The sequence below is a fragment of the Thamnophis sirtalis genome, unplaced genomic scaffold (genome assembly GCF_051295495.1).
Source record: "Thamnophis sirtalis isolate CommonGarterSnake01/CBP01778 unplaced genomic scaffold, rThaSir2_p1.2 scaffold_8, whole genome shotgun sequence".
Classification (NCBI taxonomy): domain Eukaryota; kingdom Metazoa; phylum Chordata; class Lepidosauria; order Squamata; family Natricidae; genus Thamnophis; species Thamnophis sirtalis.
The window spans coordinates 70,015,606-70,029,689 of record NW_028261388.1 but is presented as its reverse complement, the minus strand read 5'-3'; the positions used below and the strand labels follow the sequence as shown (position 1 = coordinate 70,029,689).

Here is a 14,084-nt window from a genome sequence, read left to right as displayed (position 1 = left end):
AGGGAAATGTTGGAATACAGAAAGAAAGGAACAATGGTTGTGGTGAATGGGGAGGAGGAAGAAAATGAAAGAAAGTAGGAAAGGAAGAAAACACATATAGGAATCATTAAATATCTCAGTTTGGGTAGGAATGTATGAGTGAGATACTTGATGTCAAATTCTTTGGAGGGTGGAGACGTTTATGCCTATATCATCATAACATCTGAGAAAAATCTCCGTAAGAAGAGAAGGACGATTGCAGTGCCGTGGGAAAGGCAGGGAGGGGAGGCAATTAAAGATCCTGGACACTGAAAATATCACTGTCACCATCCTTGCTTTGGTTGCTAGAAGATTTTATGATTACCATGGCTGACTCGCCTGAATAAGCACTGGAGAAGAGGAAGCCTATCATCACCCAGCATCACCATATCTCTGGCAAGAAGAGACTGATGAAATATGGTGAAGAAGGAGAGCAGGAAGTCTTAACCATCAGGATTGGATTACCATGTTGTACTGTTTATCACCATCGTTGAAGATTAACTAATTAAATAGACATGTGCTGTTCCATAGCACCTTACAACACTCTCTAAGCAGTTTATAAAACCAGCATTTTGCCCTCAACAATCTGGGCCCTCATTTTACTGACCTTGGAAGGAAAGAACACTGAGTCAACCTTGCCATCCCAATTGAAGATCACGTCCCTCCAATAATAGCAATCTTCCATTTCTGAGAATTATCCATTCTTTCACCCAAATTAGTGCCGAGGCCTGGTAATAAAGCTCTCAATCCGGCAACCCAAAGCCTTGTATAGTTGTCTTCTTTGATGCACATTTAGCTGTTAAATTCCCAAGTATTTTACTTTCTTAACTACCTGAAGGTCTATTTTCTTTGTCAATTCATTTTTCTGTTTATCTGTAAGATTTTTAGCTAGTATTTGGTAGGCAGCTATCTTGTCACCCCTAATCTTTCCTTTCATTGGTTTAGACCAGTGGTGGGATTCAAATAATTTAACAACCGGTTCTCTGCCCTAATGACCAGCAGGGTAGGTGGGGCTTGGTGGTCATGTTACTAGGTGGGCATGTCCAATTCAACATCACTCACATTGATGGGCACTTCACCTTAGCTATTACAATGTAATAAGAATTAACCAGAGAGGCAGTTTCTGTAAGCAGGGCAATAAAGATTAGGCTAGAAACAACACCAGAATGTTTCCTTTCTGCCTTCCTTATAGGATTAGCCCTGTAAAGAGGAAAAAAAACAAAATGAGATTTCTTCCAACAACCAGTTCTCCAAACTGCTTAGAAAGTTACCAACCTGTTCTCCCGAATAGGTGCGAACTGGCTGAATCCCACCACTGGTTTAGACATGCTTTAACAATTCATCATACAGTTCAGACCACTTTTCATTTGTATTGCTCTTCTTTGCACTCAACATATTTTTGTATTGGGATAACCAAAACTGGACTCACTATTCCAAATGTGGTCTTACCAGTGCAGTATAAAATGGTACTAACACTTCTCGTGATCTTGATTCTATCCCTCTGTTGATGCAGTCTAGGCCTTAAGGTTAAGGTGCAGTCTAGGTTTTAACATTTTAAGAAGCTGCAGGGTTATACTTAAATTCCTGTCCACCAGGATTCCTAATTCCCTCTCCCAGTTACTGCTGTTGAGCCAGGTATTTGTCTGTGTATTTGGTTTTTCTTGCCTAAGTGTAAAACTTTCTTTTCCTGCCACTGAATTGTATTTGCTCATTTAAATCATGTGTGAATCATTTTATGTTATTTTATCACTTTATTTTATTTATTTCCGTAACATATCATTATTCCTTTGGAGCCACTGATGTAGTACACAGATGAGCAATAAAACAATTTGCACAACATAATCTGCAATAAAATTAAGTAATAAAAGGCACAAATATAGATTAGAAAAATGTAAAGCAAAAGCTATTAACCAGTATATTTGAAGGCAAATTTTTTATGGAGACACTGTGAAATTATGCAGGAAATAACCCTTTCAAAGTAATTATCTGAAGCTAGGCAGTAGAGGAACAAATCATACTTTCCCCAGGAATGTTTTTCATTATATAACCAGAATATATAATTTGAAAGCTTTCTGTCCTCAAATAGCAGTATGTGTCTGCATTTATTTAGCTTGAATAAGAAAATTTAAAGTAATGAATTTCTATTTATTTACATTATAACAAATGTTGCTACCCCACCTTTAATTTTTGTTACCATATAATTTTCCCACTTATTGTCTGTTACCTCCATGCATGTAACTCACTGATTAAAATTCAGAAACTGATTTTTCTACAGCAAGTGACAGGAAACATGGATCAAGGAGATAGTTGCTATTCCTGCTGACAGGCCATGACTTTTTCCAAATACTTGATACCCCTCATTTCCAAGCGGAAGTGGAAAGCGGAAAAAATGCTAGGAAATAACGTAGCAGTAAAAACAAGGAACACGAAGAACTGCACATTGGTATAGTACTATAATGTTTCAGTACTATACTGTCCAAAGATGGTAGAAAATGCAATTCAGAGTTTTGATCAGAATCATCCTTGAAATTAACCTTGAAATGAACTCATCATAGATAAATTAATCAGTAACCATGGAATATTCTGCTGGATCTTTAAGAAGAAACAATTACAAACCAGATGTGAAGTTTCCAAGAGCTGATCTAATTAATTTACAAGCCTTGAGACAAAGTTCAAAAAAACCCCATTCATTTATTAGGACTAACATCTTGCACGAACTTCTGTGGAGCCGAAACTAAATCCCACTTAATGGCGTCTGAAGTTTACCCCTGTGTCCCCTCCCCTCTGCCTGAAGTTATCAATCACATTCTCCAACAGGACGTTACGGCAGGGTTCTGGACATGCACATTCACATCCCAGTTACAGAAATATGAGACTTTTTACTCTGGCCAAAAGTATGCATGGCATTTTCCCCCCTTCTCAAGTTGATAGTAGTCATGGAAACACTTTAGACGTTGACATCAGATTTATATTTCCAATATGCAAGTTTGTATACTATACTGGCTTTCTAGTTTGAAGCAGAGGTGGTATTCAGCCGGTTCGGACCAGTTCTGGCAAACTGGTAGCAGAAAATTTGAGTAGTTTGGAGAACTGGCAAGTACCACCTCTGGCTGGCCCCGTCCCTCCGCTTCCAGGAGTCCCCACGTGCCCTATTTTGGCTCCCAGGTAAGTGCAGGGAGGCCCACTAGGCGCAAAATGGGGTTTGGGTGGCTGAGGCTGCGGAATGGGAATTTTGCAGCATCCTTCCCCTGCCACACCCACCAAGCCATGCCCACCAAGTCACACCCACAGAACCAGTAGTAAAAAGAGTTGAATCCCACAGAAATCCTTTATAGCCACTAAGACCTTTATTCATCTGAGAGATTGTTTTAATTGTGTGTGGTTTGTCTTTCTTTTTCTGTGTCTCTCTCGGTGTGTGTGATTTTAATATTTCTATCATCTAATATATAAATATAAGAAAACTTTGTTTATGTTTAATCTGAAAGAGCTATCAAATCTGATTAAAACACACCACATAATGCAGCGGTTCTCAACCTGTGGGTCGCGACTCTTTTGGGGGGTCGAATGACCCTTTCACAAGGGTCACCTAAGACCATCAGAAAACACATATTTTTGATGGTCTTAGGAACCGAGACACCTGCGTGCCAGTATTTGGAGCCAGGGGAGCTGTGGGCGGCAGCAGGCGCTGCCTTGTGAAAGGGAGGGGCTACCTGACAGGAGCAGTGGAGCGAGGACAACCAGTGCCCAGCCAATTGCGACATGAGAGGCACCAGTGGACTGATCAGATGGCTGTGCTTGATGAGGGGAGGGGAGGAGTGAGACTGGAGTGCCTGAGCGCCAGCGAGGCAGCGCCCTCAGAGGTGGCCGGCTGAGCTCGGTCTCCCAGCAGCGAGGGGATGGGAGGGGACACCAGGAAGAAGGAGCTGAGAACCAAGGCAGGAAGGATGGCGACAATATCCTTTCAGTCCACAGCCTCCTCGGAGACTCGGAAGTTCACGTGGACGTTCTGCAGCAGTTGGCTCCAGAAGTTCGGGTTTTCCCTTTTCTGTAAAAACTTCCGTCCATTCACAAGGAGACCCGCCTTCGTTTCCTTCCGGCGATATCTATGAATGAATGAGTGGTTGGAAAACTTGGGGGTGAGAGGATTCCAGGAATTTAGGGGCGGAGGGGGAAAAAAGGTAGCCATCACAAGACATCTTCAGCAGACACTGAAAAAAAATAAAGCACTACATCATTTTAGTTTTAAGCTTCCATGCTTAGAATAGAATGGAATGGAATAGAAAAAATGGAATGGGAAAGGGAATAGGAATGAAATAGGAATAGGGTGGAATAGAATAGAAATAGAATAGAATAGAACAGAATAGAATAGAATAGAATGAAATAGGAATAGAAATGTTTATTGGTGAAGTGCGATAAGAGACACAAGGAATTTGTCTCCAGTGCATCAACTCACAGTGTACATATAAACAGCAAGTAATAGGTCATAGGTCATAATAATAGTTACAATCATTAGTTACAAACAACAATTGATAAATCATAAAGAACCAATAGGACAAGATGAAAAATAGGAGGGGATATCCAACCTAGTACTTTATTTCTCTTTGACTCATTTTTTTTACTGTCTTTCTTCTCCATTTTATTTTTATTTTGTTACCAACTGAAATGTTTCATGGACTTTTTGTAACAAGGTTAGAGGTTATATTATATTATATTATATTATATTATATTATATTATATTATATTATATTATATTATATTATATTATATTATATTATATTATATTATATTATATATATTACTTTCATTAGCAAACCATTTCACAATATATAATTACATATTATTTTTGTGATTAATCACTATGCTTTAATTATGTTCAATTTGTAACAATGAAAATACATCCTGCATATCATTACAATTCATAACAGTAACAAAATTACAGTTATAATATACAGTAACAAAAATAATTTTAAGTTTGGGGATCACAACAACATGAGGAACTGTATTAAAGGGTTGCGGCATTGGAAAGGTTGAGAACCACTGACATAATGGAATTGTTAGTGATTATTTATGTTTGAAGGATTCAGTGATTCTTATTTAAGATTTTAGAAAGTATAAATGGTAGCTAATTGTTCAACATAACTCTTAATATACAGATAAGAATTATCTAAATGTCACCAGTCATATCACAGAGAGATATGTGGCATATATCCAACAGCCAAGAAATACCGGACAGTATCTACATTTCTAAAGATTTGTCAATGAGGAACAGAAATATCAAGAAGAATGGAGATTATGCATGAAACACTACTCACATAAATGCAACAATCATATGAAACAACAATTAAATGTGAAGACATTAGTAGGAATGCAATGCCTTAAGAGCATATGGGAATACTAGTTTTAATATCTTCAGGTACCATCTGTCAGGTTTCCTAAAAATGCCCTAATTGATTCATGAATATTGAGCCAAGTTTCAATTCAAAACCAATCCTTTATTAGGAGCATCATTAGGCAACGTCTTTCGCAGTCAGATCTAAGCTTTGTTTGAGTTATAGCTGAATTTTACCCTGTTCCTCCCCTCCCCTCAGTCTGTGTCATAAATCACATTTCCAAAAGGGAGCATCAAATAGTACAATAGCATCACACAGCCTAATTCCAGTATGTGTTATTGTGTAGAATTGTGTAGCCAATTTTTACCACATTGAATTAATAAACTTTTTTTTTAGAACAACAAAGTGCTTGTCTTCTGTACACATTTTACTTTTAGACCTTGGTTAACATGAAAAGTAAAAATATTACACTGCTCATTCACTTGCCATGTATGAATCACTGCATTGATTAACTCATCAATACATAGGTCCCTCTCTTTTACCCCAGGAAAAACTTATTTGTAACAAAATGCATCCCTGCTTCCTCATCATATATCACATGTATTAAAAATGCAACATTATACCTTGCAACCTGCATTTATTTAATTTGCTTCTTTGTTTAAAATTGTGCAGTATATAGCACTTGTCAACCACTGTCCCAGGCCTGCATACACAAAATTTATTTTTAAAAAACTTGCATGCTGTATACTTATAATTTGAAATAAATCCAAAAAAATGGATTCAGTAATTGCTGGAAGAGTATTCAAAACTGAATTCCTTTATGCATTCCTCTTGTGACTATCATCTGATTCCTATTTCTTTTTATGGTCTTCATTGGATTGGAGTCTCAGGCTTTTTAAAGGAAAATCTGGGGAAATATCTTTCAGCAGATATAAAGGGTCATTTCCAAATGGTTATGGATGAACTGTTGTTTCTTTTTTGTCACAGGATGAATATAAACCTGATAAAGATCTTTCTGAAGTAGATCTAAAGAATGCTATTCGCATTCATCATGCCTTAGCCACAAAAGCCTCGGATTATAGTAAAAAATCCAACGTTCTGAAACTGAAGACAGCAGACTGGAGAGTGTTTCTCTTCCAAGCTCCGTGAGTACCACAGGAAAGATTAGTCAGGATTATTAGAACTTGGGGTGACTTATTTGAGATGTTGTTTTTACACCTTAAAAGGCTCTGGAGATCTGATGACATTGCCATAGAAACTGGGGAACTAAAAGGGCATATTCAGCCTGGCAGAAGCATAACTCATCTGTTTCAGTTTTTAAGTTAATGAAAAGCTGAACAATTATGGTTTGTTTGTAAATTTAAGTGACATGATCTTGGAGGCATCTCAGACCTCAAAAATGGAGCCTGAGATCCATGGATTGTGTCTCCTCAGTTACAAGCTCTCTTTTAATATAGCAAAGTCTCACAATCACATTAAGGTTCTTATTACAATTGACAACATCATCAGGTCTTACTGTTCAAGAAATGAAAAATATCGTATTATTATCAAGCTCTGGGGAAATCAGGAGATTCAGGCAGTTCAATGAGTATAAAGATTTATTGCAAGTTTAAGCTCTCTGCAAGAATCTGACCAACTAGCAGTCAAGGGAAATGAGTGGGAGATAAGAAAGGCATTCAAACTGGATTGGATTTAGATCTCGTGGTGTGCCAGGACTCGTGACATATGACATGTTTGACCTCTCCCTCAGGCTCAGCCTGGTCGTCCTACAATTACTATGTAATTAGCATTAGAAGCCATTATCTGAAGACAAGGACAGTTCTACAGTACTCAGGACTATGTTATAAATACTGTATAAAATAAAATATTTATATATAGGCAAAGACTAATTGTTACATATAATAAAGAGTCAAATCTAATCTATAAATTTCCTAGATTGTAAACATATCTTCCCAATGTTTACAATCTATCTTCTTCAACATTAATTAGATTATCTTCTTCAACATTAAAAGAAAAAAGAATATAAATCTCAACATAATTGTCAGGTTCCATAAATTATGTCCACATATATATATATATATATATATATATATATATATATATATATATATATATATATATATATATATATATATATATATATATATATATATATATATATATATATATATATATATATATATATATATATATATATATATATATATATATATATGCTGGATTGCTGCCAAAGTCTAGCATGTGTGTTAATAAATCCGTACTTGCAGAAAAAAATATTACCTGTTCTGACCCCCCCCTCTTCAACACCAAAGCACACTGAGATAAAGTTACTTCAAGGATTTATTAACACACGTGCTAGACCTTGGCAGCAATCCAGCACAAACCTTGGCAGCAATCCAGCCTGCCAAGCTAGCCACGATAGCTTCTCCAGCTCTAGTAAATACGTTGATTCCTGCAACGAGCGTGTGGAAAGTCATTCCTTTTATAGTCTTGAGAGGAGCCTAATTACCACCAGCTGAGTTCAATTATCTCCTGTAACTGCGTAACTGTTCTTTATGCCTATTAGCCCTCCATTGCCGGGCATCCAGGACCAACTCCCTTGTCTCCTCCCCACTGCTCCAATGCATGATGTCAGGATTACACTCCCTTGTCTCCTCCCCACTGATCCAAGGCTCAGGCGCCACCTGGTGGCCAATTTGGAGCCCTGTTTGGAGTCGGAACCCTGTCCAGGGTCCTCCATATCCTCCAGGGCCGACTCATGGGGCCCCTCGCTGTCGGAGTCTGGTGGCAGCTCCAATGACTCCTGCTGGGCCACAACAATTAGTGATGTGAAAAGAGAAAGGCATTCCACTTGACATGATAGGTTAGTTCAGTACCAATCATCAATTCCCCTTTTCATACTAATGGCATAGTAAATGTCTTTCTCTGGGTGTCTATGTTTCTGACCATTTGACTTTCAATGCTGCCTGCTTTCCATAGAAGTAAAGGAGAAATGCTGTCATGGATCCTGAGAATAAACTTGGTAGCTGCCATTTTTTCTGCCCCTGCATTTCCAGCTGCTATTTGCTCCATGAAGAAGTTCTGCCGGCCTCTTTTGCCCTCTTCATCCACTAAACTCTGTCAGGTAAAACTGAAATGTGTGTACGTAGGGTGGCCTGGAATTCAGGCAAGCACTGAATGAACCGTACATATTTTTTTTGCAAGAGAAGGATTTGCATCCCAAATCATAGAAGGCCTCAAAGATTAAAGAAGGCAAGTCACTACTGCTCCCTCTTCACATGCCTTGCCTGTTCTGTTTTATGATGAAGGCAGGAGGCCATATATAGTTCACTGCCTCCTGCCTTCATCATAAAACAGACCAGGCAGGTTCCACCACAAATCCGCGAAGCCCTTATCCGCGGAGACATAAGCGCGAAGACTAATTTGCGCCGTTCGAAGCGCTAAGGAAAAACGCGACCCTACCGCGATGACATAATCGTGGAGGGCAAATCCGCGCATTCCCAAGCACTCAGTACCCTAAACCTAACCCTAAACCTAAACCTAACCCTAAACCGTACCCTAAACCTAACCCTAAAACAAACCCTAAAACAAACCCCTAAACCTAATCCTAACCCTTACCTTAATTGAAATCAGCTTTCTGCCACAGCGCCGTTTTAAAGCGCCCTTCTGTTGCCGCACTGTTGTCACGGCGGTGACGACGCGCGATGATGACATCGCGGCTTTAGCGACGTGCTTATGTCTCCGCGGATAAGGGCTTCGCGGTTTTGTCGTGCCACGAACTGAAATACTGCCTAAGAGGAGTTTCTTTCCATATCTTATGTAACGTATGCCACCTTTTTATTTAAAATACTTATAACCTGACTAAGATTGCTATGCTATGCTATGCTATGCTATGCTATGCTATGCATATTATATAATTTGAAAGCAGCAAGAATAATAATACATTTTGAAATATTTTTGAAATCAATCAGGCACACACATTCTTTAAAATAAAATGGTTTGATTCTACAGAAGGGATGAATTAACATTTCTTATCTATCAGGAAGAACAGCTACAGTCCCACGAGAATAAAATGAGGCAAATTACAGATGAATTAACTGAACATAAACTGCATCCTGTAGTGAAATGCCTGAAGTCAAAAGAGGCTGAAGAATATCGTTTGAAGGAACATTACTTAATATTTGAGGTGAGTCTTCTTTCTATCTCCTACGGTAGTTGGCAAATGATATTTGTCAGTAGAAGAACTAATTAACTTGATGAATTTTTGGACATGCACAAAAGCATCTGACAACTGGGCATCATAATCTACTTCTATGATTAAGCAAAGGCTGTTTCCTAATTGAGAAAGGAAGTTATGTCCTTTCAGGATTCACTATATTTTCTCTAGAGCAGTGTTTCTCAACCTTGGCCACTTGAAGATGTCCGGACTTCAACTCCCAGAATTCCCCAGCCAGCGAATGCTGGCTGGGGAATTCTGGGAGTTGAAGTCCGGACATCTTCAAGTGGCCAAGGTTGAGAAACACTGCTCTGGAGGAATCAGGAATAATATTCAAATTGTAAAAGACATAAATATACCTATGATTTGCATGATCCATGCCAGCTAATTGTTTATTTATTGCACATCTAAATCATTTTGGGCCAGATAAATATGTTTCATTCTATTTTGCTGCTCTCCACAGAAAAACCGATATGAGACATATATCCACCTCCTATGTGCAAAGATAAAGGCTGGGACAGATGACCTGGAAAGAATTGAAACCAACCTCTTCGCAATGGAGACCCAGGATAGTTCTTTGAGGAAGACTTGTTCCAGTCCTTCTATAACCCAAGGGCAGTTGTCTGTTGAAAGCAGTAAGGCAGAAAAAGACACTCTAGAGCCAAATACTTCACACACAGGGAGTCAATAAGAGAGAGCTGGTTCTCCTTATCTGCAATCCGTGAGCACAATAATTTCTCAGATATAGAATTACTTCAATAGAAAGAATTCAAAGGTATTTTAGTTTACACTAATTCTATTCCGGTGCTTATGTTTTTGGAATTAGGGCGCCCATGTTGGTTTTCCTGAATGAATATGCAATAAAAGGGCAAATTTCCCATAGAAGGGCTGCATAGGACTTTGGCCCACTCCTTGTCTTTGTGAGTATTTGCATTTTCCAATGAACAACATGTGTGAAACTATGATAACATGAGCCGATGTGGCGCAGTGGTTAAATGCAGCACTGCAGGCTACTTCAGCTGACTGCAGTTCGGCTGTTCAAATCTCACCGGCTCAGGGTTGACTCAGCCTTCCATCCTTCCGAGGTGGGTAAAATGAGGACCCGGATTGTTGTTGGGGGCAATATGCTGACTCTGTAAACCTCTTAGAGAGGGCGGAAAGCCCTATGAAGCGGTATATAAGTCTAACTGCTATTGCTATAACATGGGAAGCCAACTGAATTCATTTCTTTGCTTGTTTGTTTTTAAATATGAATGAAATGGTGGTTTCACAGCCCTTGCAATAGACTTACAAAGAAAACTATTGAAACAGTGGGAAGATTTTTATTCATTGCTGATAAGACGTTCTGGACTGGACAGGGTATCTGTTGAATCACATTTCCACATGAATTGTAAAAACTATATTACTTATACCTGCCTACTGCCAAACACAGGTGTAGTTGGTTTCAGATATATAAATTGCAATCTAACATTTGCCAAAACAATAGCAGGAATAAAATTCCTTTAATATACAGGGAACTCTTAGCAAGACTAAGTAATGTTTTGAAAAGGTACTAGTTTTTTTTTTCCCTTTCTATTTCTAACAAAGTTCCATCTGACTTGCTGCAGTAAAAGCTGCTGTTGCTATGCTCTCAGCCTCTGTAAATAGCCAATTCACAGCTCTTGTTCCTGTTCCTTTTGCTTCTTCTTCCTGGCCATCCAAGCATCTGCAAGATAACCTATGTGTGTGATGACCGTAGAAAACTGAGTTGCAGTCACAGATAGTTGTACATGTTCCATTTTGCTGTAGGCATAAATATACTTGCATAATGGGATGTTGTGCTTCTGTTCCTTTCTTGCTGTGATAAATGTGGTTTTTAAGACCTCCAGCACTTTATTTATGGATTGATTCATGATCATCTTTTTTTCTATACATTTTTCACAGTCAATCAAGTTCCAGTTTTAAAGGATCTTGTAGCTGCTAATTACAGTAATTTACAGTTTATATTTTTGCAGCTTTTTAAAATAAAGATAATAAAGAGATTTCTTTGAATTCTCACAGCTTTGGAGAATTTATAAATGATTGAGTTTCCATATTTCTTACCACCGAGGGATATCACCCTCTTTGTCACCAAATTTTTAACCATCATTTTTGTATAGTTTGATAATTTTATTTGAAAGAATGCACTAAGAATTATGTACAAATAAATAATAAAACTGTTAATAAAGAAAATTCATTTAAAGCTCCATTTGGTATTTTGATTATTTTTAACTATTCAGTAGAATATTTATCCTTATTTAATGATCCTTGGGGGAGATTTACTGAAACAGGAAGTGGTACTATTCACCCAATTATAGATGTAGTAACCACAAATAGATACAGACTGCCAATAAAGGGGTGATGACTTCTCTTGATGATTATGGCTGATACAGAATACAATGACATTTCTCTTTTTGGCCCCAGTTGACTGGGATTTTCATTTGTAATTAAATTATTCCATTTTGTGTAATTTGCAGATCTAATAAGTATTCCACTTGTTCATCAAAATCATTAGCAAAACGTTGATAAGTACAGGAACAAAGACTGAGCATCCCACTTTATACCTTCTTTCAATTTGATAAGGAATAATTTACTTGTCATACCATTCGAGTAGATTTCATTAGCTCCATAATTAGAATGTCATGGAATATTTAGTCAATTTTTTTTGGTCTTTTAATGACCCCATAATCCCTTGCATTGGGTTGGAGTCAGGGCAACTGAATGAAGCTGAGTGTTTACTCTCTGTATGCCCTTCCTGTTGCCAAGTGCAGAGTTCAGAGTGGATAATTTCACATTGTGCCCAGAGAGAGAAATATCTGCTCCTACCTAGGATTGAACTTACAGCCTCCTGATTGTGAGGCGAGAGCTCCACCTCTAGGCCACTGCACCACCCATGGGTCATGTTGTGGCCTGTCAGCTGTTGGCCTCTCCAGCAGCCAAATCAAATGAGGAGGCGGTGTGGGAGTCGGGGCCAGCATCAAGGCAATCTGAGAGCTCAAAGGGGGAAGAGGGAATGGAGCTGTCAGAGACAGAGACAGTCTTGGCTGTTCATCAGCCCTTAGATGGAGAGTGAACATCCCCCAGGTCTGGAGGTGACTGATGTCCCCACCTGGACACCTGAAGAGGAGGAACAGCTGGATCTAGTGCCTGATGCATGGATGCACAGAAGGCAGGGAAGAGGAGAGCAGTGGGAATCTCTGGCTGGCCCTCAGGACAGAAGAGCCACCACTGCTAGCTAAGCCCCACCCTAGCTCTGGGGATAAAAGACAGGGGGTGGAGATGAATAGGTGTGGCAGACAACTATTTAGTTTAGTTTAGTTTAGTTTTGGTTTATTTGTATGCCGCCCTTCTCCAGGAGGGACTCAGGGCAGCGAACAACTCAAAGGGGAAAGGGAACATAAACAACAGTACACATAATTAAAATACACGAAAATCACACAGCCATACCAGTCGAGAGGAGAGGGGAACTCATCAACCCCAGGCCTGCCGGCACAGCCAGGTTTTGACGGCTTTCCGGAAGGCCTGGAGAGAGGTGAGGGTCCGGATCTCCGCGGGGAGTTCATTCCAAAGGGCCGGAGCTGCTACAGAGAAGGCCCTCCCCCGGGTAGTAGCCAGATGGCATTGGCTGGTGGACGGAACCCGGAGGAGGCCGACCCTGTGAGATCTGACGGGTCTTTGGGAGGTAATTGGCAGCAGGCGGTCTCTCAAGTACCCAGGTCCAATACCATGAAGGGCTTTATAAGTTACGACTAGCACTTTGAAGCGTATCCGGAGACCAATCGGTAGCCAGTGCAGCTCGCGGAGGATAGGTGTAACGTGGGTGTACCGAGGTGCACCCACAATTGCTCGCGCGGCTGCATTCTGGACGAGTTGAAGTCTCCAAATACTCTTCAAAGGCTGCCCCATGTATTTGTTGTCTGTCATCAGCCACTGATAGCCTGAACTTTTGAATCCTGTCTGGACCTTATCAGATTTTTTTCTTGGAATCTGTGGCACTGAAAATCAGGCGCACTTTCTGAAAGAGAGTGTGTTTGTGTGTCTGCTGCTGGAAGAAAGTGAGCGCACCTTCCAGGACTTATTTTGCGAGTGTAGAGAGTGAGACAAAGTCCTGGTGTGTTGGGGCCATTTCAGGGGGAAAGGTGGCAAGTATTGCTTTCCACAAGCACTTGAGAGACTTTGTTAGCCTGCTGCGAGAGAGGGAGAGACTTTGCCAGATCTTCTGGCACTCCTAATAAAGGGAACATTTAGTTAAATACAGAAAGCTTGTCATGTTTGGGAGCCAGATCAGAACAGGTTACATAGTCAAATGCTTTACTCAAATTAAGAAGTACATTGCCATAGTAAGTTAGCCAATTGAGTATGAGATAATGTTATTCTCCATGATTTATTCTTGAGAAGAATTTATTTCTGATAAATTACCATAGAGTTTTCATTGAATTTAAAGTTCACCCTCCTTATATTCTGGTATAGAACCTTTGCAGATATCAATGTCATACTAAGTG

The 14,084-nt window shown here is 39.4% G+C and overlaps 1 protein-coding gene across 1 annotated transcript in view; it reads left to right on the top strand.

The window, feature by feature from the left end:
• The window catches only part of PSD2 (pleckstrin and Sec7 domain containing 2), a 106,308-nt gene extending 94,519 nt beyond the window's left edge, over positions 1-11,789 (top strand). The window contains exons 12-15 of the mRNA XM_087721864.1: positions 6,336-6,493; positions 8,328-8,472; positions 9,391-9,534; positions 10,028-11,789. Of these exons, the coding sequence (XP_087577990.1) occupies positions 6,336-6,493; positions 8,328-8,472; positions 9,391-9,534; positions 10,028-10,255 (675 nt within the window). The 3' untranslated portion in view covers positions 10,256-11,789. The remainder of the gene's footprint in view (positions 1-6,335; positions 6,494-8,327; positions 8,473-9,390; positions 9,535-10,027) is intronic.
• The last annotated feature ends 2,295 nt before the right edge of the window (positions 11,790-14,084 follow it).